At 36.7% G+C, this 27545-nt stretch overlaps 2 protein-coding genes across 2 annotated transcripts in view; both read right to left on the bottom strand.

The window, feature by feature from the left end:
• Positions 1 to 27545, bottom strand: part of LOC127862023 (uncharacterized) — a 339308-nt gene that overhangs the window by 287809 nt on the left and 23954 nt on the right. The window lies entirely within an intron of this gene.
• LOC127862060 (uncharacterized) lies at positions 260 to 27545 on the bottom strand. Its single transcript, XM_052401011.1, has 12 exons — positions 27211 to 27545; positions 19364 to 19568; positions 17496 to 17589; positions 15822 to 16001; positions 14960 to 15056; positions 13369 to 13458; positions 10577 to 12572; positions 10028 to 10190; positions 8454 to 8531; positions 3409 to 3549; positions 1140 to 1227; positions 260 to 736 (listed from the first exon to the last, which is right to left on the bottom strand). The coding sequence occupies exons 1-12, from the start codon at positions 27296 to 27298 to the stop codon at positions 654 to 656; spliced, it is 3303 nt and encodes a 1100-aa protein (XP_052256971.1). The 5' UTR covers positions 27299 to 27545; the 3' UTR covers positions 260 to 653.

The following is a 27545-nucleotide window of genomic DNA, read 5'->3' as shown; positions in this document are numbered from 1 at the left end:
GTCAGAATGTGTACAAATGACATACAAAGGCCTTTTTTACAAACATTTCATGCTCGTTAGTTTTACACGACCAGCCTTCACAATTTTTAAAAAGAGCCTTGTTCTGAGTAAACTGGGCTTAATGCATGAGCGTAAAGTGTCATCCCAGATTAGCCTGTGCAGTCCGCACAGGCTAATCAGGGACGACACTTTCTGCCTAAATTTGATTTTCGGAAGGAAAGTGTTGTCCATGATTAGCCTGTGCGGACTGCACAGGCTAATCTGGGACTACACTTTACGCACATGCATTAAGCCTAGTTTTCTCAGTTCAAGGCTAAAATGTATGAAAAGCATGCTGCAGTCTGATTTTAGCAATAGCCAATCTTAAAATGTTAGAGAATACATTTTTTTAATTTGCACCTAGCATGTATAGTACACTGTGTAATACATTACACTCCATGTATGAAAGATGCTCATGTACACTTCATTTGTCAGAAGTATAAAATACCTGTTTCAACAAAGTTTCACTGAATAAAATCTGTTAAGGTCACACCAAAGCTAGTATTCTGACTCGTGTAACTTGGGTATGTAGAGTGCATATTAATAAAAGGGAAATAACTTTAAACATTTTTTCGAGTCAGATGGCATTGCAGTCTGTTTGTTACAGTCAAATCTCAGTAAACCGGACTGCTTTCCCGTTTAGGTCTGTCAAGGGCGTACTGGTCCAAGGGCAGTAACTTGTGAGCAGTGATACAGTCTGGAAACAAATAAATAGAAAACGTGTATGCATACAATGTTGAACAGGCTTGAAATCAAATTGTAGCTTTAATAGTAAATATAATTTAGGGTTTTGTATAAGATATAAAGTGAATTGTATATGAATTTCAGTGTTGGACCACAATCTTGAAAGAACAGATAGATAGAGGTCAACACCAATGGAAGACTTGTTAGTTGAGTTACAGGAGCTAGAACAACATAAAGGCGACAACCCTTCCATGGACATTCCTGCATCTTTTAGAGCCCAGTGAAAAACACCTTCTTCACTCTACTCAGTTCAATGTCACATGCAAAATACTATTTAGGGTAGGAGTTTATTGGGGATTTAACATATGACCCCTGAATTCTGGTGATACAGCGTTACTACTAGAAGGCATTCTTACCTAATATCCAGCTTGTCTTGACACAGGTTAGACCCGGATGAAAGTCACCACCCACATACAGGTTGGCTTTGTCCCTTTGTCCCGTCACCTGGGATGAGACAAAATGTAACTAAATGTTGCAGAGACAAATTATTCTTTCACTTAGGTTCATGTTGGAATACATATTTTGTATGTATGAACACAAGTGACTAACCCGTCCCCAACATGCCATTTGAGAACATGAAATGTATGAACACAAGTGAATCACCTGTCCGTAACATGCAATTTGAATACATGGAATGTATGAACACAAGTGACTCACCTGTTCCCAACATGCTATTTGAATACAGGGAATGTATGAACACAAGTGACTCACCTGTCCTCCACATGCTATTTGCATACATGGCATGTATGAACACAAGTGACTCACCTGTCCTCCACATGCTATTTGCATACATGGCATGTATGAACACAATTCACTCACCTGTCCTCTTTGAATATGTGGCATGAATGATTACAAGTGACTCACTTGTTGTCCATGCTTTTTGAATACCTGTCATTCATGAACACAAGTGACTCACCTGTCCTCTTTGAAAACATGGCATTCATGAACACAAGTGACTCACCTGTCCTCTTTGAAAACCTGGCATGTAGGAACACAAGTGACTCACCTGTCCTCTTTGAATACATGGCATGTATGAACACAATTGACTCATCTGTCTTCTTAGAATACATGGCATGTATGAACACAAATAACCCACATGTCCTCTTTGAATACATGGCATGTATGAACACAATTGACTCATCTGTCCTCTTAAAATACCTGGCATTCATGAACACAAGTGACTCACCTGTCCTCTTTGAAAACCTGGCATGTATGAACACAAGTGACTCACCTGTCCTCTTTGAATACATGGCATGTGTGAACACAATTGACTCACCTGTCCTTTTGAATACATGGCAATGATGAACACAATTGACTCACCTGTCCTCTTTGAATACATGGCATGTATGAATACAAGTGACTCACCTGTCCTCTTTGAATACATGGCATGTATGAACACAATTGACTCACCTGTCCTCTTTGAATACATGCCATGTGTGAACACAATTGAATCACCTGTCCTCTTTGAATACATGGCATGTATGAATACAATTGACTCACCTGTCCTCTTTGAATACATTGCATGTATGAACACAATTGACTCACCTGTCCTCTTTGAATACGTGGCATGTATGAACACAAGTGACTCTCCTGTCCTCTTTGAATACATGGCCTGTGTGAACACAATTGACTCACCTGTCCTCTTTGAATACATGGCATGTATGAACACAATTAACTCACCTGTTCTCTTTGAAAACATGGCGTGTATGAACATAAGTGACTCACCTGTCCTCTTTGAATACATGGCATGTATGAACACAATTGACTCACCTGTCCTCTTTGAATACATGGCATGTATGAACACAATTGATTCACCTGTCCTCTTTGAATACATGGCATGTATTAACACAATTGAATCACCTGTCCTCTTTGAATACATGGCATGTATGAAGATAAGTGACTCACCTGTCCTCTTTGAATACATGGCATGTATGAACACAATTGACTCACCTGTCTTCTTTGAATACATGGCATGTATGAACACAATTGATTCACCTGTCCTCTTTGAATACATGGCATGTATGAACACAATTGAATCACCTGTCCTCTTTGAATACATGGCATGTATGAACACAAGTGACTCACCTGTCCTCATTGAAAAGATGAAATGTATGAACACAATTGACTTACCTGTCCTCCTTGAATACATGGCATGTATGAACACAATTGACTCACCTGTTCTCTTTGAATACATGGCATGTATGAACACAACTGACTCACCTGTCCTCTTTGAATACATGGCATGTATGAACACAATTGACTCACCTGTCCTCTTTGAATACATGGCATGTATGAACACAATTGATTCACCTGTCCTGTTTGAATACATGGCATGTGTGAACACAAGTGACTCACCTGTCCTCTTTGGATACATGGCATGTATGAACACAATTGACTCACCTGTCCTCTTTTAATACATGGCATGTGTGAACACAATTGACTCACCTGTCATCTTTGAATACATGGCATGTATGAACACAATTGACTCATCTGTCCTCTTTGAATGCATGCCCTGTATGAATACAATTGACTTACCTGTCCTCTTTGAATACATGGCATGTATGAACACAATTGACTCACCTGTCCTCATTGAATACATGGCATGTATGAACACAATTGACTCACCTGTCCTCCACAAAGCTTGATCAGCTGTACCAGTTGCTGCCTGGGAGGAGAGGCCCGCCCAGATATGTACACCTGGCCCGTGCTGGAGAATAACGTCTGCCGATAGAACTCAGACGTCCTCTCTCGCTCTAGACGAGACACCTGCCGACAGGGAGATACAATTTGAATAAAGAGCATTTGCAAAATTTGTGATGTATTTTGAAATGATTCAAGTGGTTTATTTGTAATGTAGTGTTAACTGAAGCTCAATTAGCCAAATGTTACTTACACTTCTTAAAATTATTTTTAAATCAAGCATATGATTTGTTTGCATGGAAAAATATTCATGTTTAAACAGTTGAAATCACCGGTTAATATTAACCAGAACAAAAGATATAAGTTGTATTTGCATAAACTCTATTCAGAAACACAATTGTTTCAATAAATTTCAAATTTAAATTATTAAAGACAATACTCAGTTCTTATTCTGAATACTCCAAACTCTCCAAATGCAATTTATCAAGATTGGTACTGTTCATATTTAAATGAATATTATACAAGAACATTTAAACAAGAGGGCTTTATGAACCATAAAAAACTCAGCCAAAATATCATTGGAAGAAAATTCTCTGAGCAAGTTCATGGGGAAATAAATAAGGCCCGTAGTCTATTCATAAGCTAATTAGTTAATTTAAACAAGAGCACCTCATAACGGGTGCCACGCTCAGCTGTGGGTGCAGTTTTGAATTAATGAAAGCTTGACAGATCTTTTTTTGAAGAGGTCACAGTGACCTTGACCTTTGACCCAAAGATGGGTGTGGCATGTAGAACTTATAAGATGCAGCTACATATGAAGTTTCAAATTTGTAGGTTGAAGCACTTTGATTTTAGAGCCAATGTTCAAAATCTTGACAAAATGTTAAGGTTTTAGCATGATGCGGACGGCGGACATGACATGACACGACGAGCTGGCTATGACAATACCTCGGGTTTTCTCCGAAAATAGCCGAGCTAAAAATGAGCTAGTTTTTGACACACCTGATCCCATTTCAAACTCAGCAGAGATATCATTGATCCGACAATTTTTCATTAACATGCTAAAGGGTGAAAATCTATGATTTCGCTGATTTAAGCGATTCGAAGCCGCAGGGGTTATTTTTGCGATCAATGTAAACTTGAGGAGAAAATTTGTGGGTGGGGGTAAGAATCTCCTTATCCGAGTTTGGCACAAAAGGTTTTGAAATGTTAAGCCCCATTTTAAACTATGATACATTTTTTAAACAAACACAAGCTGACTTTTTTTATGTAGTTATTAAGCATTTACATCACATATTTGTTCAAATTAAGTATAAACGGTCAGGAAAGAGTTGCACAAATGTTGTGTGGTAAACAAAAGATGAATGCTGTGAAAAATCCCTCAAAATACTGTGAAACCATTTATTTTCGTCAGCACGAAATTTCGTCCTTTGTAAAAAATGACTATTTCATCAGCACTTAAATTCGTTCATTTCTGGTTTTGAAAAAAGCGTCCGATTTGTTTGTAATGTTTGTAATACATGTAATACGCGGTTGCGAAAAAATCGTGCTGGGGAAAGAGGGGTGACACTTGGTAGTCACTTGCAGGAGGTGGGCCTTGTTTGGCATATGCCATTTAACAAGTCTGTTATTTCAGGTGATAGTAACTTCCCTTATTATTTTATGTCATTGACACGTTCTTTGTTATGATTAGCGGATAAGTGGGACTGAATAACCGTTAACGAGTGTTTTAAACAACGAAGCCAATTGCCAATTAGTCTTTTTCCATTACAATCATGGACAACCAAACACAAATCAATATGTTCTTTATTAATTTGTAATAAAAGCGCAGAATATATTTCAGTCAGGTGTTGATCACACATCGTCATATTTTAATTGCGTTTAATAGTATTGTCTTTAATCCGGATTCGCCGCGTGTTGGCTGTATAATCTTCAACACCCCTGAAAAACACAATACACACAATGGGTAATAAAGTTGTTAACCATTAGTGCTAATCAACACTATTATACCTAAACGAAGTCGACGCATTCGATACAGCCTTATTGCATTCGCATTTTACAGAAAAATGTCAGTTGTCAGTATACTGTATAATGTACACCCCTTTGTGTCAAAACCGGATTTAACTTGAGTGTGAATAGTCGACTGTTTCATGTTCTTTGTATCAATCCCATCCGGGTATCTGTATTATAAGTATACCAGTCTACAAACAAGGTGCGCGCTTCCGCATATGGGTATTCGGACGTTAAAAAAATTGACCTACGGTTTAGCGTTCACGCCGTGGAACGCATTTAGCAATATAACTCGTTATTTTTCTCATTATTTCTTTACTTCCCAAAAATTCTAGTGGCTTATAACTTACCTTGCAATCTTTTTTTCTCGCATTTTGCGAGTGTGCGAGTGTTAATTTCGAGCCCTGCGTATATGCGTGGATTACGCTGGATTTAAATGCCTCATGCCTACGGTAATTCAGTCTTATTTGTTTCAAATATGGGACATGATTGTTCGTTAGGATCTTGAATTCGTCCATTGGTCGAAGGACGAAAAAGACGAAAATTAATGTCTGACGAATAATAATGGTTTCACAGTAGTTTAAATAAACATTTATTACTAAATTACTTGCAAACAAGAATTTGTATCAGCAGTCAAACACAAGTTTCATTGACTGGATTGGGGATGAATACTGGTATGTTAAGGATAAAACCCAAAAGAAACTGTATTACTAAAAAGTTGACATCCTTGAAAAGCTTAAGACATAATATTCCAAGCCATAATTTACTATGGTGGTATGGATGAGGCATTTAAAATATTGCAGTGCAAAAAAAAGTATTCAAAGTCACAAAATAATACTCTATGAGTGGAACACCAGCAAAGACGCAAACAATACCAGAGGCAACTTTTGAATAAGGAATATCAAGCCACGCACAAATTTTTTTCTAAGTTTTTCTGTAATTTTAATTGTAGCCCAAATATTTTATCCGGTATTACCCAGTTTCAAACTCAATCGAGATATCATTGAGACAAATGTTCTGGCCAAATTCATGCAGATTGGGTCATAAATGTGGACTCTATAGTGTTTAAAGTTTTTTCCTTTATTATCCCCACCCTTTTCAGAGAGAAAGTGTGGATTATGTGATTATCTCTGCCATCCGTCCTGGCCACTATCTCCTCCTACACTTTTGCACTAAAACCTTGAAACTTACAAACATGGTAGCTATGAATGAGCATATGAGCGACCCTGCACTATTTGGAATTTTGATCTGACCCCTGGGTCAAAAGTTATGGGGGTTGGGGTGGGGCCAGGTCAGAGATTTTCCTGTGACTGCGATTAGAAAAAGGCTCATAACTAATGTGTCCCTTCAGATATTGTTTTTATATTTGGTATGTATCTAGACAACACCTATTCATGTGAATACCATTTTTTACCCCTGTGACATTGAACTTGAGGGCAGCGTTCAGGTTTCAAAATCTGCTTTCGCGATTCGAAAAAGGCTTATAACTACTGTGTCCCTTCAGATATTGCTTTCATATTTGGTATGCATGTGTATCTGGAAAACACCTTTCCATGGGCATAAAATTTTTGACCCCTGTGACCTTGAACTTGAGGTAAGCGTTCAGGTTACGAAATCTGTGACCGCGATTCGAAAAAGGCTCATACCTACTGTGTCTCTTAAGATATTGCTTTCATATTTGGTACGCAAGTGTATCTGGACAACACCTTTCCATGCGCATTAAATTTTTTAAATTTGGGTACGTATTCAGGTTTCGAAATCTGCCACCGTGATTTAAAAAAAGCTCATAACGTCTGTGTCCCTTCAGATATTGCTTTCATATTTGATACGCATGTGTATCTGGACAAGACCTTTTCATGCGTATAATTTTTTTTACCCCTGTGACCTTGACCTAGAACTCAGGGTCCGCGTTTAGAGTTTGATATCTATTATGTGGTTATCTCTGCTGTCTGTCCGTCCATCCAGGCCACTATCTCCTCCAATACTATAAGCACTAGAACCTTGAAACTTACACACATGGTAGCTATAAGCATATGTGGGACAGTGCACTATTTGGAAATTTGATCTGACCCTTGGGTCAAAAGTTATAGGGGTTGGGTTGGGAATGGGTCAAAGATTTTTACTCATTTTTTTAGGTTATTTTACATTAACTTCTTAATTTCTAAACCGATTTACTACAAAATTGATTCTGAACATCTCTTATGACAATAGGATCAATCTCAACTATGCATGGCCCATTTACCAACCCTGGGGCGCCCTTGGGTAAAACATGCGGCGTGGGGATACTCGTCGGCCTCTGCTGCTCCATTTCTAGTTTTACCAAGTGACATAGTTTTTTACCCTATGTGACCAACTTTCAAACTTGGCCAGGATACATTTATGTATCATCAGGACAAATGTTCTTACTATAGTTTCTTGAAGGTTGGGCAATAAATGTAGCCTTTAGAGTGATCACAAGTTTTTTCTTTAATTTAACACAGTGATCTCTATTCAAACTCAGCCAGGATAACACATATTCTGATCAATTTTCTTGAAGAAAGGGCAAATTATGCTGAATGACTTATAAGTAAAGAGTTTGCAAGGCAAATGTTGACAGAGGACAACAAACAAGGAAAAAATCAATCACAAAAGCTCACCATGAGAAAAATAAAAATAAAAACAAGAGATGTGTTTGTCAGAAACACAATGCCCCCTTCTGCGCCGCTTTGAAGCCATATATTTGACATTTGACCTTGAACGATGACCTTGACCTTTCATCACTCAAAATGTGCAGCTCCATGAGATACACATGCATGCCAAACATCAAGTTGCTATCTGAAGCAACATAGAAGTTATGAGCATTTTTCAAAACCGAAGTGCGAAACCGAAATGCAAAGTGTGACGGAAAGACAGACAGAGAGAGGGATGGTCCAATCACTATATGCCCTCCTTCGGGGCCATAAAAACAATCCTGTTTCTAAGCATTCTTATGGAAAACCTCTGAAAACCAGAAGAAATTTAAATATCAAAGAAGTTAAAACCTTGCAAGTTGGAAAGAATTGATGGGCCTCAAATTCCTCCTCCGCTATCCAGCAGCTTTTATCCAGTGACCTCAACACCTGCAATGAAACATAGTGACATCAATGAAACTCACTGACAACAATAAGAAATCAACTACTAGAAAGAAAGCAGTCACCTTTTTTGCATAGAAAAAAAATATCACTGAACTAAACATTGAATACAAAATTGACAATGATCACAATAAAATGGCCCTAATCCTGCTTCTGTGATTTTATGTATTTAACCCTTTGCATGCTGGGAAATTTGTCGTCTGCTAAAATGTCATCCGCTGACTTTCTAAAATTAGCATTTCCTTTGATTTTTTTCAAAGAATACTATCAGAATAGCAAACAGTTTGGATCCTGATGAGACGCCACGTTCTGTGGTGTCTCATCTGGATCCAAACTGTTTGTAAAGGCCTTTCAAAGTTCCAGCACTGAAAGAGTTAACTCAACAAATATTCTCTACATACACTACACACAAATGTTTGTTTTACCTGAGACTTTCAGTCTATCAACCAGTTTTCAATGTACTTAAGTTCCCATCAGATTTCAAACCTCTTTCATCATGATCAAAGGACCATTGCCTTTACAACTTGTCCATTTAAGTATGCATAAACCCAACTGAGCAATAATTTAATTTTATCTGAACTGAAAAGAAACACTTATAACTGGATAAAACCCAACAGTCTACCAGGCTCCAGGGCTCGACATTAACTTTTGAAGCCACTTGTCCAGTCGGACAAGTAGCCACTTGTCCAGTCGGACAAGTAGACCATAATCCTGACCAAAAAGCAACTTGTCCTGACCATTATATCTTATTCTGCTCAGTACTTTTCAAAATAATGAAATAATACAAAATGCTCAAATCATAAAGACTTGAATTGTTCAAAATACATGTAAACATAATTGTAAGCAATTTCAAAACAAAAAGAACTGACTAGAATAACAGGTAAACTCAAGATTATTGATCTTTAAACATTATACAAAGCCATAATACCTGACAAAAACTTGTGTGTTGCCACCATAAAACAGAAAATGTTAAAAGTGATGTATATGTACAGTACTTAACTGATATTTAAAAAAAAAATCATTCTATACATAGAGATGACGTCACTACGTAAATTGTCTGTAAGATCGGTGTGTACCGGTGTTGTAAAATGCATATTCTTTACAAGGGAGAATATTCTTGTTATCTTGGCAAAGAAAAAAATTGTTAAGGGTTGCTTCCCTTGTGAACAGTACAGTGTAGTTCATGCATCACATGGAACTATCGGAATATCTCGGGCTTTGACGATTAAACGTATACAAAATATACTCGGAAAAGTTAAGTGATATCTCCACAGAAATAATGGCTTTAAAGGCATTATTTCTAAGTTATACAATTATAATGACCACTTGTCCCGTCGGACTAGCAAATTCTTTATTTACTTGTCCGAACGAACAATTTGGTTGTCCCCGACATTTGGACTACCTTTTATGTCGAGCCCTGGGCTCCTGCTCAGAAAAAGTAATTTAAAGACCAGCCCAGTAACTCCCTACAGTCCTCAACTCACCCATTCCTTGGTGACAAGCCATATCCCTCTAGCCAGACACTGCAGCACATTGAGTGTTCTACGCGGCTGCCCGCAGATCACATGGGTGGTTGTCTCGTTGACGTTCTCAGAGATGACAAACCCTCCAAGCTTCTTGACCACTGATATCACCACATCTTGCTCACTGATGATATAGAGGAGATTGGTTAGCTTTTAATGTGAGTACATTTCATAATATCACTGGAAAGGGAACCATCCATGGTTCTATAAGCCCTTGTTGGAATGTAAGTGCAAAAATGTAACCTTTTTATTCAGTGATTCTGATAGCATTATCACATTGAAAAGAAATCATTTTTGATGCTTTGGATAATTGTTCATGCATTTAAATACAAATATTCTAGCACCATATGGTTTATTTCCTGGATTATTTTCTGTATTACATTATATAATTTAAAATATAGCATGAAATAAACCAAACAGCATCGGGTAACTTATGAAATTCGGTTAGTTTGTGATGTTATCCAAATGGGCAAAATTATTTATGTTCATTAAGACAGAAAAGGTACTCACTGTGAATGTAGACTTGTCATAACAATGGAAGGTCGTATATTTTTTCTGCTGCCAGAACTGTTTAGTTTGCCCCTTCTCCCACTAGAGTCTGATTCCGAGGAAGTCTGGTTTGACCCAGACTCAGAGGCAGTTTTAGAGGCACTCTGTTTTCTTCCCTTGGTTTTCGTCCTTTCTTTCGTTAAATTAAATTCATTAACGCTTTTACGACCCGGCTGAAGGACAGAGGGCATGTTAGAGTCAGTATAGGCGCGTGACATGGACATAGACAGTGTTGTCTCACGGATTGAACAAACAAGACTATTCTCCTTCGTGAGATTCAACTGTGTTGTAATGTCCTGAATTTGTGTTATCTGACTAGGTTTGAGAATATTCCTTTCACAAGAAGTTGTATCACCCTCAATGTAGGTATCATTAACAAGAGTTTTCTTTTTTTTCGAGGTGTTTTCCCTTGGGGGATTTGTGCTTTTTGCTCCTTTCGCAGACCCATAGTCAACATCATCCATACTTTTGGTATATCTTTGTTTTTTTGAAATACTAACAGTCTTTTCTTCATATTTCTTACCTTTTTTATCAACAATATTGTTAGATACAACTTTAGACTGCCTATTTGCTTGGGTTTTTCCATTTGCAACACTCTCAAGATCTTCACTTACATTGATTCGTTTAGCATTTAGGTCTTTTGTCTCATTTTTTGTATTTTTGGTAACACCCTTTTTTCCCTGACTTGGCACCAACTGCGGCCTTTCAACTTCTGAACACTTTGTCGGCTCCACCAGAACTGAATGCTGATCATTTAGATCAGTCAAAGACATCAACTTTCTTTTCATTGTCTTTTTACCAGGTTTCGACACATCAGGACCCCCAGTTAGATGAGCTTCGATATCCTTATTTACTTTCTGTGAATTAACAACAGCTATACTTCGCCTTTCTTTAATTGGTTTCTTTGTTGTCTCCAATGTAAGATCAGAAGATGATTTTGATCTATTGCTTATCAATCTTTTCCCAGTAGTTGTTGTTTTTGTTTTAACATCTAGAGTTTGATTAATGTCAACCTCCAGTTTATCATCAGCTTTGGATGACATATCCTTGTGGTCTTTAGATGCATCGCTTTTACCAGGTTTTGGTGCAACTTTGTTGTTCTGTGGTTCAAGGTCTACATTATCAACCTGACTAGCTGTTACCAAATTAGTCTCATCCAATTCATCAACAACCTGTTTTATGGACATTCTTCGTGTTGACCGCCTTCTGTTTATCTTGGAAGGGATTTCTATGATTTCTATATCATTTTTACCTTTATCAACCCCCGTTTCATTTTGTTTACGTTCTAAACTATCATCAAATTCAACAGACTGCTGTTTATTTTTAGATTTTATCTTCGCATGTGAATCTGGTAACTTGTCTTTTGTTTCCATCATTGACTTTCTTCTAGGTGCTCTCCTGAGCTTTTCCTTTGAAAGTTCAGCTGATTCAGTAACTGCACATTCTGAGGACATGTAAGCATTACAATGCCTTTCTGCTTCACTTTTGCTCACGTTTCCCTCGATGCTAACGGGTGGTTCAGATTTTTTATCAATTTGTGTACTAGACATTCTCCCTTTAGAATAATTTCCCGCTTCACCAGCTATTGGGATAATGGGAGAAATATCTGAAAAATCTTTTACTGCTCTATCTTCTCCATTTGCATTGGTAGTCATTTTTTCTCTTACAATTGTGAGAACTTCATCATCATTGCTTTCAATATTTTTGTCAATGCTTTTTTTCTTACCTATACCATGTTTCACAATATTGTCTGAAAATGGGTTTTCTGATTGCATAAAATTATAATCTACTCTTGGCTTTGCGACGCGGTTTATTTCCTGAGAGTTCCTGGAGTGTCCACTTGAGTGTTCAAAGCTGCCTGGACTAGATGTAATACTGTCATTAAGTGTGGAGGTGATGTTCTCAGCCAGCTGCATGATATCTTTATCAATTGAACTATCTCTGACTGGATCTTCAACTGCAAAGGGTATTTCATCAATAATCAAATATGTTGGAAACATTATTCAGCAGAATAACTCTAGTTAAATTTATATTTGCTGACGTGGAATTTAATTAAAATGCCAGATAAAAGGCTACACACTTAAATGTTTGTTGGAACCACTAAAACCAATGAAAATTAGTCTCCAACAAATATCATTGGTTTCATAGCCACTTTTTCGTCTTATGCAAGATCTTTACAGGTCTCGTACACATATCAAGAAATTCTCCTAGTACATAAACACTTGTTATCAAGCACTAGCCTAAGAAGGTATCCTTCACAAAAAGTATGACCTTGCTATGCAAAAATCAAGAATAACGCATACTTGTCTTCAAAACAAGAAGAAAAGTTTCAAGCCAAAGTAGAAATTGTGTTCTTATCAGTACACTCTTAAAATTTACAAACACTGTATCATTAGAAGATGAATATGAATGTTCAAAATTTTAGAAGAAAATGCTAGACAGCAGTCTGGGTAACACACTGTCACAATTAAATGAGCTGCGTTCTGAAAAAACTGGGCATAATGCATGTGCGTAAAGTGTCGTCCCAGATTAGCCTGTGCAGTCCCCACAGGCTAATCAGGGACGACACTTTCCGCTTTTATGGTATTTTTCGTTTAAAGGAAGTCTCTTCTACACGAAAAATCCAGTTAAGGCGGAAAGTGTTGTCCCTGATTAGCCTGTGCGGACTGCACAGGCTAATCTGGAACGACACTTTACGCACATGCATTATGCCCAGTGTTCTCAGAACGTGACTCAAATAAACAAATACTAACAGAAGAGATTTTTCTGGAGCTGTTTAAGGTAGGCCTGTCTCTCCTCTGTCTCTGCATCAATATCAGCTTCAAACATAGCCCCACTTTCAACTGAATCAAACCAGTGAAAAGACTTTTATTGTCCAGTGCTAAATCATGGAACATTTTCTTAACTCTTTCAGTGCTGGAACCAACTTTTTTGAAGGCCTTTGCAAACAGTTTGGATCCAGATGAGACACTACAGAACGTGGCGTCTCATCAGGATCCAAACTTTTTGCTATTCTGATAGTATTCTTCGAAAAAAATGAAGAAAATGCTAATTTTAGAAATTCAGCAGACGACATTTAAGAAGACGACAAATTTCCCAGCATGCAAAGGGTTAAAAGCTTACTGTATCAAAATGCCATGACTGTTACAATTATGCAGCTTTGAAATTTCTGTTACACATATAGCACTCAAATGAGAGCTGTCCCAATACAGGGCATAAGAGAAATCTTCCACTTTGATATTGTAATGTTTATTTTTTGTAAGTCATATTAAGTTTCAACCTATTTATTTTAGCTTGATGACATGAAAAGCCAAAGGCTAATAGAGACTTTAGAGTCTGTTTCCTGGGTTAACCAGTACTTAGTGGCTTTTGAAGGAGATTTAAAGATTGCCCTCCCAAAGTGGGGATCAAGCCCTTACCCTCCCGGTCTATCAAGGGACACCATATCCACTACACCAGTCATATTATATAATGACAGTGAAAACAAATTTCATGCTGATTACCTTTTAATGTTTTAATTTAATTGCTTTAGAAGTATGGAAGTATTACCTTCAAAAACCTGTTAAATGGTATGTGGACAAACTGAATGACCGAGTTGGACACAATTGACACCAAATTACCAAAAATCTTCAGAATTTTTTTCACCATTTTGGGAATCCCTTTGGATTGGGAAGCATTGCATGGTTTTGACTAAAATTGGGAAATGATTGTTGTTGATTTTTTGCTAACAAACACTTTAATTTGAGACTAAAAGGGATTTAAATATGAATTTACTACAGGTCAACTATTAAAGCTGGATTGGACATAAACTGAATGTTGTTGATACAAGTTATTTATTTTTAATTATTTTTGTGTAAACCTTAAATTTGTTGGTACCATTTGGAAAAAACATATACTAGTACTTATTTCCATTGGGAATGGGTCCCTTCACAGGCCCAAAATTTCAACAAAACAAGAGCTGTCTCCATCGGAAGACATATGCCCCCAAAAATGCTTTTGCAAAACCTAAATGCAGATTACAAAACCTAAACACGGACCCTAAGTTCAAGGTCAAAGGGGTCAAAATTTTTGTGCCTATGGAAATGCCTTGTCCATATACACATGCATACCAAATATGAAAGTTACATCTGAAGCGACATAGAAGTTATGAGCATTTTTCGAAACCTAAACGCAAAAGTGTGACAGACAGATGGATGGAAAGACAGACAGACGGACAGTGCAATCACTTTATGCCCACCTTCAGGGGCATAAAAAAATCACTGCAGTCTACTGTGGTATAATCCAATATAGTTATTCTGAAGAGAGTTTTCTAAATAAATACTATAAATCATTATGTAATGTTACCTTGTTTGGCCAGTTTCAGTTTCTTGAGCTTCTCTCTCATACTGGGGGGCGTGTCAGGTATAGTGAGCCGTATAGGGGTGAGCACAAACCCTTCCTCCTACAAACATTACATCATATTTAACATGAGATAGTGTTCAGATTTGATATATTATTAGTAAACATTACCCATTGTATCATAGGATTTGTATTTCAAAAGCATAAAATTGCATAAGACATTATGTTTCTTTCACTTGCACTACATAGTCATAGGATTCGGGTTGCATTGAATTGTCACTTCTTAAAAAAAACACGTCATATCAGACATCAAATAAAAACAGCCAGTTGTTTTACTAAGCACATATATCATACCACTATAAATGTTTACGTACAACAATATAGTTATTGTATTGCATCATCGTTACAATTGCATGAAATGTGTGTTTGAACCCAGGATTGATGTGAAGCTTTTTTTTATATATAAATCTCACAGCCTGAGATGTTAAAAGAAAATCTCCAACACTAGCCAGATATCAAAACAACCCCAGTAGCAGAGACAGTCAACTATTGACCATTTTGACTACTATTAGCGTACAAATTTAACAAAGAAAATCATAAAATGTTGATGACTATGTAAATATTAAGTAACTGTAATCTTATCAGAGGCAACGTGGGAATGGCTTTTTCAACCAGCATAAAACCAGAACAGCCTGACAGTCACTCACAGGCTGTTCAGGTTCTATGCTGTTTGCTACTCATCAGTATTTTAGGATTAGAAAGTACTCCTTTCAACTTGGATCTTTTTAGAATTTTTTTTTATTTTATTTTCAGGCACTACAAATGGGCAAAATAAAAGTTACAGACTTATCCTAACACCCTGACCTACCGATGACCTGGGCTGGGTGTCCATGACGAGCACGTTTGACCTCCGTGCACTGGAGGGTGTCTGGTCCTGGGAGGACAGGTACTTACTGATGGCCTCCAACTTCTTACGTTTACGCTTTAAGCGCTCCGTGCTGTTGGCCAGCTCCTCCTCAAAGTCCAGAGGCTGCATTGACTTAGCCTTCTGAACAATGAAAACAACATGTGTGCCTTACTCTGGGAATATGGGGTTTAATGCATATATGTAAAGTGTCGTCCCAGATTAGCCTGTGCAGTCTGAACAGGCTTATCAAGGACGACACTTTCCACTTTTGAGAATTGTTTGTTTGATGGAAGACTTTTTAAGCCAAAAATCCAGGATTTGCGGAAAAGGTTGTCTTTGATTAGCATGTGCAGACTGCACAGGCTAATATGGGACGACACTTTACGCACATGCACAACGTCCACATTTTCTCATAGAAAGGCTCCATACTGTTGCCTAACTGTTGGTCAGCTCCTCCTTAAATCCCAGAGTCTGCATTGACTTCTGAACAACCAAAACAACATGTGTGTTATAAGGATCTTCCACGCCTGATCTGCAGCTGGAGTAAGCCCCAACACTACTACCTAATTGACTTATTATAATCACACAATTTTTACTTAATTGGAAAACAAGCTGAAATATCCAGCTTTTATTTTTTTAACTGAAAGGCATTAAATTTGCCTGTGGGAGGAACTCAAGTACTAGGTGGAAATCCCACCTGTGCAGACTTGGTTTTTAGAAAAAACAACAACGCAAACCCCTCTTATGTTTTATATTTTGAATTGTTACTTTTAATAATACTTACATTTACATGATGTCTTAATCTAACTTCACATAATAACTTTTTTTATGATCATATTTGAAGAGCAAGTTTAGTGAAAAACTATTTCAAAAACAAGAATACCAGGGCAAGATGCTCCCCAAGGATACACTTTTTCAATACATCTGTAAGACCAGAAAAGGATGAACATGTCCTCTTTAACCCTTTGCATGCTGGGAAATTTGTCGTCTGCTAAAATGTTGTCTGCTGAATTTCTTAAATTAGCATTTTCTTCATCTTTTTCAATGAATACTATCAGAATAGCAAACAGTTTGGATCCTGATGAGACGCCACGTTCTGTGGCGTCTCATCTGGATCCAAACTGTTTGCAAAGGCCTTCAAAATTCGGTTCCCGCACTGAAAGGATTAAAGAAATTATGCATATAACATTCCCATCATAAGGGCCTGAGATCTCCAGCAGAAATGAAAATTAGCATAATCATAATCAAAAGACAATAACTCCCATTAAAAATTATTAGACCAGAACAACCTGATATATATCATGTTTCATAAAACTGGGATTACTTGTGCCTAAGATCATTGACAGACGGGAGGACAGACTGACTTACACTGTGAATGGTAAAAATGATTATCAGGGAAATGTGTTTCAGATCTATACAAAGAGGTGACTATATGCTTTCCACTTTTGAGGAGCATAAAATACACAGATGGAAGGATGGAAATCAATGGCAGAAACAATAATGGTGATTTTTTTTTCAAACCCATGCAAAGTCCATTCCATCAAAATTATAATAAGAACATAATTATAATGGATGGAAAAAGGGCAACTATATTCTCATAGAATTGATAAATATAACACCTGACTTCTTACTTACCTTGAGTTTGGTCATGAGGAGTGGCGTCCCCTTCAGGTGAGGAACCACTGCAGGATACATCCTCTCTGAGACCCTCTCCTGGTTCAACTTGCAACTGTAAGGCAAACAATCATACATGCAGGCTGCAGTCATTACACAGACATCTTTAGAGGTTAATTTGACATTATACAATAATGATTACCATCTGACTTTTAACAAAAAAGTGAACATGTACTTTAGAAATTAAGACATCTCTGGTGACACCCGACAACAAGATCTAGCCATATTTTTTCTGAAAAATTTGTATGTAACGTTTTACAATAAGTGGCATACTTGAGACAAAGTTAAGTTGCAATGTTAGAACTGTTTCAAAGTTGATGGGTGTTGTATGAGAAAGTGTTTATGGCTGTTTATTTCATATATGATATAATTTTCAATCAAAGCTTGTAAAACTTTTACAATAAAATGTTTGTGCACGTCATTGCAATCTTGAAACAAGAGCACCGCCATGCGGGTGCAGACCGCTCATCTATTTTTCTTTTTAAAGGTGAAGGGACCTATCTCAATTTCAATCACAAAGGAGGGAGGGGTGGAGTGGAGAGGGTGTATAGTGTGGGGTTGTGGTCACTATTAAATTATCTTTCAAAAATGAAAAGAAATGCAAAAAAAAACATGTTTCATAAAAAAAAAAAATGGGGGGGGGGGTTGGGGCGGGGTATAGTGTGAGGGTGTGGTGGTTATTTATTAGATGGTCTTTGAAAAAAAAAAGAGGAGGTGGATTTGGGGGGGGGGGGGGGCGGGGGGATGGTTTGGGTGGAGTCTATTGTGGTATGTCAAATAAGAGTTGTTTTGTCAAAGTATCAATCAAATTTAATCATAAAAAAAGAAGTTATGGCAATTTTAGCAAAATTTCATAATTTGACCTTGAGAGTTAAGGTCATTCAAAGATCAAGGTAAAATTCAACTTGCCAGGTACAGTAGCCTCATGATAGCATGAAAGTATTTGAAGTTTGAAAGCAATAGCCTTGATACTATAGAAGTAAAGTGGATCTAAACACAAAATTTAACCATATATTCAAAGTTACTTAGTCAAAAAAGGGCCATAATTCCGTAAAAAACGACAACTAGAGTTATGCAACTTGTCCTTTACTGTCCCCTTATGATAGTTTGTGAGTGTTCCAAGTATGAAAGCAATATCTATGATACTTTAGGGGTAAAGTGGACCAAAACACAAAACTTAACAAAATTTTCAATTTTCTAAGTATAAAGGGCCCATAATTCCGTCAAAATGCCAGTCAGAGTTACATAACTTTGCCTGCACAGTCCCCTTATGATAGTTAGTAAGTGTTGCAAGTATGAAAGCAATAGCTTTGATACTTTAGGAATAAAGATGACCTAAACACAAAACTTAACCAAATTTTCAATTTTCTAAGTATAAAAAGGGCACATAATTCTGTCAAAATGCACACCAGAGTTATCTTACTTTGCCTGCCCAGTCCCCTCATGATAGTAAGTTAGTGTACCAAGTTTAAATGCAATAGCTTTGATACTTTATGAGAAAAGTGGACCTTAACGCAAAACTTAACCGGACGCCGACGCCAACGCCAATGTGATGACAATAGCTCATAATTTTTTTTCAGAAATAGATGAGCTAAAAAACTTCAGCTACATGTAATCCTGTTAAATCAGAAATGAGAATATTTGGCCTGTTAGCTTTCTTTTGGAGATGGGGACCTTTGCAATTTTTGGGGGGAAAAATTTAAATAAAAATATACATTTAGTGCACTTAACTTGACTTTAGGGAAAAACTGCATTGTTTGGAAGATACTTTGTGACGTCTTAATGATAAACAGCAATTTTTGTAAAGGAAAAAAAATCTGGATACTCACTTTTCCACCCAAAGGACAGACACTAGGTGAACGCCTTTTTTCGTGGCCTTGTTTAGGGTCCTCTTACTTCCTTCCTTAAACACAACATGGGTCACGTTGTCCTCAAATTTCCGCACCACAGTTGCCCCCAGTTGTTCAAGCTCCCGCCGTACAGACTCCGAGCGGTTGTCATTGCCAGTCCGCACCTCTGCATATGCCACAACATCTGAAAAATAGTTATTAAAAATTTCCATAAACATTTCAGAAGAGCAATTCATGTTTCTGTGTCAGCTAGAAATCTATGCACACAAATTCTATGCAGGTATTGAGGTTTAAAATAGTGGCTAGCCCCACTTAGTGCAGAATACATAATGAAATAATGTACATATGGCTTCATGTATATTAGCAAGAACTCATAATAAACCAGGTTGGCATATTGACTGGTCAATTGAGTATTGGTGGTCAATACCCGGTAAAAACCGGTAAATACTGGTCGATTGAAAATTATAGCATTTAAACATCACAAAGGAAGACTTTAAGCTATTCTATATTAGATCAATCAATTATCTGTAATTGATAAACTTTTTTTAGTTATTTATTGTAAAAAAAAACTTTAAAGCTGTAAAAAATTACTTCTTTATTATTTATGGTAACAGCCTGAAATACATAAGGACTAAGTCAATATCTTTATCTCAGTGTATCACATCTGTTTATACTAAAGTATTATTTCTATTGTAGTTACCATAGTATTTCACTGATGTATTGATATACATGTATCTATTTGATTATTGGTTCAAAATGCACATGGCATTTTTGGTTGCATGCAAACTTGCCCAAAAATGCAACATGAATAAAATATTTAATATTAGATTATTTTCAAGGTTCCCAGAGTTAAAATTTTCTTTAGCCCCCCCCCCCCAATTTGTGCCTTTTTTCGCCAAAATATTCTGAATAATATAAATATTCTGAGCCTCTTTGTGAGTTAGGCCAAAATAAACAAGAGCACCGCCTGCAAGTGCAGACCGCTCATCTATTTTTCTTTTTAAAGGTGAAGGGACCTATCTCAATTTCAATCACAAAGGAAGGAGGGGTGGAGTGGAGGGGGATGTACAGTGTTGGGGTGTGGTCATTTAATTACAGTTTCTTCCAAAAAAAAAAAATGCACTTTTTTTGGGGTGGGGGGGGGGGGGGTGGGGGGGATTCTTGGGTGGGATGGTTGGACAGTATTTCAAAAATAAAACAATACAAAAAATATTTTTGTTTTTTAACCATGTTAAAAAAAAAATTTGGGGGGGGGGGTTGGGTTGGGGGGGGGTATAGTGTTAGGGTGTGGTGGTCATTAATTAGATGATCTTTAAGAAAAAAAAAATTGGGGGGGGGATTCGGGTGGGTGGAGTCTATTTTGGTATGTCAGGTAAGAGTTGTTTTGTCAAAGTATCAATCAAATCTAATCATAAATAAAGAAGTTATGTCAATTTTAGCAAAATTTAATAATTTGACCTTGAGAGTCAAGGTCATTCAAAGGTCAAGGTTTAATTCAACTTGCCAGGTACAGTACCCTCATCTCATGATACATAGCATGAAAGTATTTGAAGTTTGAAAGCAATAGCCTTGAAACTTTAGAAGTAAAGTGGATCTAAACACAAAATTTATCCATATATTCAAAGTTACTAAGTCAAAAAAGGGCCATAATACTGTAAAAATGACAACCATGACTATGCAACTTGTCCATTACTGTCCCCTTATGATAGTTTGCGAGTGTTCCAAGTATGAAAGATATATCTATGATACTTTAGGGGTAAAGTGGACACAAAACTTAACCAAATTTTCAATTTTCTAAGTATAAAGGGCCCATAATTCCGTCAAAATGCCAGTCAGAATTACGTAACTTTGCCTGCACAGTCCCCTTATGATAGTTAGTAAGTGTTGCAAGTATGAAAGCAATAGCTTTGATACTTTAGGAATAAAGTAAACCTAAACACAAAACTTAACCAAATTTTCAATTTTCTAAGTATAAAAAGGGCACATAATTCTGTCAAAATGCACGCCAGAGTTATCTAACTTTGCCTGCCAAGTCCCCTCATGATAGTAAGTAAGTGTACCAAGTTGCATAGTATTTCTACTTTATGAGAAAACTGGACCTAAACGCAAAACTTAACCGGACGCCGACGCCAAGGTGATGACAATAGCTCATATTTTTTTTTTTTTAAATAGATGAGCTAAAAATAGGTCCGTTTCCGGTCGCCCGACCATGTCTCACGAATCGGCGCCGACACACAACATTTCATTGGGGTCGCCCCAAAATTTTCTTCTTTCTTATTTTCATTTTCGTTCACATATAAGATGTAATATCAAGCATACAAAGCATATATATATATACATGTATTTCTTATTAAAAGCCCCCCCCCCCCCAAAAAATAAATAAAGAAAATCCCTACCTACCGATCCTGTTTTTTCCCCCAAGGAGACCAGAAACGGACCAATTTTTTTATTTTGGCCTTAGCCATTCTAAGATCAAAGTCTTCAATGCGATACAATTAATTTATTGTTTGTTTTATAACTGTCCGCAGTATGCCAAAACATGCATATTGCAACTCTTCCGTATCGAAAACATACTTTACACGTACCTCTTCTGTAGAATTAATACATATATATATTTCTTATAATCCCATATAACCTGCTATGTATGTAGTAGCTGATAAGCCTCATTACTGCTAAATAAACTTTAATAATAGAAACTGAAATGGGTGGTCAATATTAACAGGCTTCATTTGAGCCCGTTTTTTCCGTCCAGAACTGTTTGGTTACATCATAAATAGCTTGATGTCCAACATTTTGTGAATTTTAAGCTGGTGTGTTAACCACAAAATTTTGGTTCAGTGCCGAGTTTGTGGAAAATTCTACGATTTAATAAATTGAAAAAATAAATATGTTAAGGCATTTTGCAAAAACAGACAATTTACATTGGTTACAAGTCAATGATGTAACAGATTGGACACCACTGTAGCAAACATGATTTGCATACGAAATCTTAAAATATTCTCGTTGAAATAAACGGCATTGATTTGTCATCACGGCGTTTCGACCTCATCGTTGGTCCTATCAAAACATTTGTACCTAGACGCTTCACAAGTTATGTAAAAACAGTTTGAGATCTGACTTCATGATGTAACATATTGGACACGAACTGTAACATCACTATTCATAAAAAATAATGATTGTCTGACTGAAAATTGTATAGGTTTGTGCCTTTTTTAAGTTTTATATCCAAGAAATAACCTTTATTGATAATATTGAAATAAAGGTAAGTAGCCCAAGATTTTTTGGTAGAGTTATGGAAACAGGAAACCATGGGCACTATAAAAGGAATACCTTTTCTGTCCAGTATCCGCATGTATTTGTTACAAATTTGTGTACAAACAGAGTAAAACTTGGTAGTTTTATGATATTTATCAACAAGTTTTATGTTAATCTTATCAAATATGGCCACAACATTTTTCAAATACATTCATGAAATTTATATTTGACATGTTTTTCGGGATGTAACTAAAAAGTGCTGGACGGAAAAAACGGGCTCGTTTCAATATAAGGCATAAGTAAATAATTTTTTCTTATTTGTCACAGATTGTATTTAAGGATTTTAATTTTAAATTTTGAATTTTTTTCCCTGCACAGGTGTATCAACTTATAAAAATAATTATTTAACCAGTAATGTTCAGTATCTTTTTATTTCCTGTTAAATTTTAAGCAATTAAACATTGAATCAAATATATATTTTGTTACAAATATTTGATTTTATAAAAAAAAAACACAAGCAAGAAGAGATTCCAAATCTGGCCTGTAAATGAGCCCCATATTTATTGCCAGTGCCAGGAAAACTTTTATTTCAGCAGATATTACCTCTCCCAATTTTTCTCAATCTTGAGTGTTGGTTTGATAGGCCAATAAACACCGCAGAAGCATATATGCAGTTAAATTGAACAAGGTAATAAATGAAGGCATCAGGTATGACAAATTTCAAGAATTTTCATGTTTTGGTAACTTGACATTAAAAAAATGGTTTCAGATTTGCAAATTTTGGTAGTAGTTATTTGTGAAGAAACAGTAATACTGAACATTTACCATGCTCTAAAATGCCCATTATGTTATGTCTCTTTTAACTTTCATTGGCACTAATTATCCCCACGCTTTTTGAAAAAAAGGTGGGGATATTGTGGTTATCTCCGCCGTCCGTCCGTCCGTCCTGGCCACTATCTCCTCCTACACTAAAAGCACAAGAACCTTGAAACTTACACACATGGTAGCTATGAGCATATGTGCGACCCTGCACTATTTGGAATTTTGATCTGACCCCTGGGTCAAAAGTTATAGCAGTTGGGGTGGGGCCGCGTCAGAAATTATCACTCATTTTTTTAGGTTATTTTACATTTACTTCTTTATTTCTACACCGATTCACTTCAAATTGATACTGGACCTCTCTTATGACAATACGGTCAATCTCAACCATGCATGGCCCCATTCCCAACCCTGGGGCGCCCCGCCCACATAGGCCACACCCACCAAAAATTTCCATTTACTATAATTTTTTCATTTCTACACGGATTCACTTCAAATTGATACTGAACTTTTGTTATGACATTAGGGTCAATCTCAACTATGCATGGCCCCAATCCCAGCCCTGGGGCGCCCGCCCACATAGGCCACACCCACCAAAAAATTCCATTTACTATAATTTTTTCATTTCTACACGGATTCACTTCAAATTGATACTGAACTTCTCTTATGACATTAGGGTCAATCTCAACTATGCATGGCCCCATAACCAACCCTGGGGCCCCGCCTACATAGACCACACCCACCCAAAATTGCCTTTACTATAATTTCTTCATTTCTACACCGATTCACTTCAAATTGATATTGAACTTCTCTTATGACAATACAGTCAATCTCAACTATGCATGGCCCCATTGCCAACCCTGGGGCGCCCCGCCCACATAGACCGCACCCACCCAAAATTGCCTTTTACTATAATTTCTTCATTTCTACACCGATTCACTTCAAATTGATACTGAACCTCTCTTATGACAATACGGTCAATCTCAACTATGCATGGCCCCATTACCAACCCTGGGGCCCCGCCCACATAGACCACACCCGCCCAAAATTGCCTTTTACTATAATTTCTTCATTTCTACACCGATTCACTTCAAATTGATACTGAACTTCTCTTATGACAATACGGTCAATCTCAACTATGCATGGCACAATAACCAACCCTGGGGCGCCCTGCCCACATATGTCACACCCACCCAAAATTGCAAAATTTATTCCAATAATAACACGTTTGCAATGCACGTGCTATCTTTCGCCATTTGCGAAAATATTGCGAATTTGGCTAAAAAAAAATAATCTAAATTGCAAAAAGTAAAATTTCGTTGAAAACATCCGCTATTTTAATCCAGACTGGTTTTCTATATTTGTCTCTTTGTTTCAATGAAAGTGTTCGCAATTCAAACAGTTAACGAAACCCGGTCTGTACCCGATTAGACATCGCTTGACCTTATTGTTATTGAAGTGCACATGGTAGCTGGCCAATCAACATTGAGCTCGCTTACACATGACATGAGGTAGTCGAATGAAACGTAGCATTGTGGAGATTTCAGATAATATTGGGTCATTCATGTGCAGATGTTGTATAATTTACATTTAATATCGCCGTCTGCCTTCAAAATTCAATGTTTAATTGCTTATCTTTCTACCGAATATTTACCGATCTGAATTAAAGAAAGATAATTAAATAATTAGTTATATGGCGATAATATTACACATCTCTGCTGATTGCCGAATTAAATTGAACGGTGATAATTAATTAATTTGTTTTTTACTCCCAAACTATCCTGAACGACAGCAACGTATTTTAATTAAAGGGATCCGAGAAAAACAGGAGCAGTTTAATTGTATTTAAGGCCACGACTTTTATATTTCTTGGTTTACAAAACCGCCGACCCTAATTTTTGGAAAATGGGAAAAAAAATAAAATCGGAAAATCGTCTTTTTTTTTTAAATATTTTATTCCCGACCGCACTGCAAAACGAGCGAAACGAGAAAAAAAAAACGATCCGGTTTGAGTACGGTTGCGAATAAAATCAAGTAAGTACAATCAACGATTGGTTCACATATATTCAATTGCAGAGATCGGGATATTTTTCAATGTGACACATTATGTACCAGTCCTTTTATGGGCACTTCTCAAAATTTATTTCGGGTAAAAATTACAGACAATAAGAAAATCAGCGTCAGTCAAATGTCGACCCCATCAAAATTTATTTCCGTGTCTGTGACGCAACTATATTGTTTAACATGTTAATTATATTAAACAAACCCGATAGTATTTGATAATTAGTATAAATAATCCAATAAAACACTGCCATTATTTACGATATATGTGTTTAGGAATTTTGTAAACACGTCCGCCATAGTTTATAGGAACTGTACAGAAAGTTTGGAAATCGGAACAAATCGGTATATCTCGGAAAATCATTGATAAATGTATTTGTCGTTTCAACGCTTTGGGCCGAGTAATTTCGGCAAATCGGAACTCAACTTGTGTAAAACACTAGCTCAATTAACCGTTAAACTCCGCCTCCGTTCTCTGCAAAAGATTCGAAGGCGGAGCTATGCACGTGCTTTTATTAAATTGGAGGATTGCAATTAAGAACCAAACATACAATTGATTCGGCATGTTGATTGCTAGACAAAGGAAGCCAATTTTTTCGGCTCGAAATTTGTCGCTTTATTGCTTCCGACAGAAAGCGGCTTTCCTTTGATGACGTCAAACTGTCAATTCACACAGACTGCACATTTTCGGAAGACTTTAACCGACTCCTTGTTTACAATTCCAGTAAAAAAAAAACACTTGCTAACATTAAACTTTGGATTAAATTATCAAAATAAAGCAAAAGCGAAGTTGACAAATATGATTAAATTAATTCGCGTCAGTTCAAATAAGACGTTTTGCGTTGTAAATCAACGAGTTTTCATGACAACAACAACTTTGACAAACATTACCGCGACGACGCATGGATCGATCTACCTCGATTTTTTTTCATGTACGATCTCATAAGTCGAGTAAGAGCAAACACATACCGGGTAATTTGTGTATGAGTAGTTTATCTTATATAAGATTTATGCAACAGGCATCGCATTGCGTAATGGTGCGCATCCAATTATGGAAATGAAGCGCAGTTTTTCGTTTAAATGGGAGAAGAACGCATGTCATGTAATGCAGTGTTTAAAATTGCCTGATGTTACATAATGTGCTGTTAGGACTCATTTTATTTGAAGATATAGATGTGTTTCATTGCATAATTTGATTTTTTGTCTCTGTGTTTAAGGTTATAAAAGATATGTTGTCTTTGTTCTGATGTTATTAGTATTAACTTTTTTTTCCAATGATGTTTTTTTTTTTTTTTTTTTTTCGACCGCCCGATGGACCATTTTCAAAATAATTTTTGTAAACCAATAAAAAAAAAAGTCGTGGCCTAAAGTCTAATTAATCGCATATGCATAATGTCAAATAAAAAGCCGACTCAAATAAATACTGGTACGCGTTTTGTTCATTGCTATTCTAGATATCCTTGAGCATTCAATTAAATGACGCAAATAACCGGAAAGGATAAAAAGCGGAAAGGAAAAATTTTGCGAAAAGAATTTTCGGCGAGCAAAAAAAAAAAAATTTTTTGGAAAGTAACAAAAAAAAAATTCAGTCGGGCCGATTTAAGTGGGTCGGTCGGGTTGTGCCAAACAAAAGAATTTTTAAGGATGGCCTGACAAGGGTTTTTCACGTTCATGCCACATCGGGTACTTGCCTTTCAGTATATGACCATCAATAATTTGTGTTGCAGGTACATCACAGTCTTCATCATTATCCATGACATTTTCAGAAAATTCGTCCATCTACGGATAATACTACGAGGCGTTTTATTATTACGGCAACTATATACTGCTGGGTCGCGAAAACATATTGCTTTGCTCACTTATTAGTATATCAAAGCGGGATTTCGCTAGATCTTTATTAAATACAAAATAAAATAATTACCCTGAAAATTCTAGCTTAAATTGTGTATATGTTTTACGAGTTTTATCAATTTAAAGGCAGTTAGATTACAACATAATTTGTTTAAATTTCCCGGAACGAGCTGAT

The sequence above is a fragment of the Dreissena polymorpha genome, chromosome 16 (assembly GCF_020536995.1).
Source record: "Dreissena polymorpha isolate Duluth1 chromosome 16, UMN_Dpol_1.0, whole genome shotgun sequence".
In the NCBI taxonomy this organism is placed as follows: domain Eukaryota; kingdom Metazoa; phylum Mollusca; class Bivalvia; order Myida; family Dreissenidae; genus Dreissena; species Dreissena polymorpha.
The sequence above is the reverse complement of the archived record's forward strand: the minus strand, read 5'-3'. Positions and strand labels throughout refer to the sequence as shown.

What these genes read in the sequence shown, in the direction of transcription:
- LOC127862060 (XM_052401011.1), bottom strand. Translation starts at nt 27,298, where the DNA reads ATGGACGAATTTTCTGAAAATGTCATGGATAATGATGAAGACTGTGAT. An exon ending in GCTCCAGAAAAATCTCTTCT is followed by an intron (nt 12,573 to 13,368) that starts GTTAGTATTTGT and finishes TACCCTTTGCAG; the next exon opens with TTGAAGATCCAGTCAGAGAT. An exon ending in AATTCTTTCCAACTTGCAAG is followed by an intron (nt 3,550 to 8,453) that starts GTTTTAACTTCT and finishes CCCTGTCGGCAG; the next exon opens with GTGTCTCGTCTAGAGCGAGA.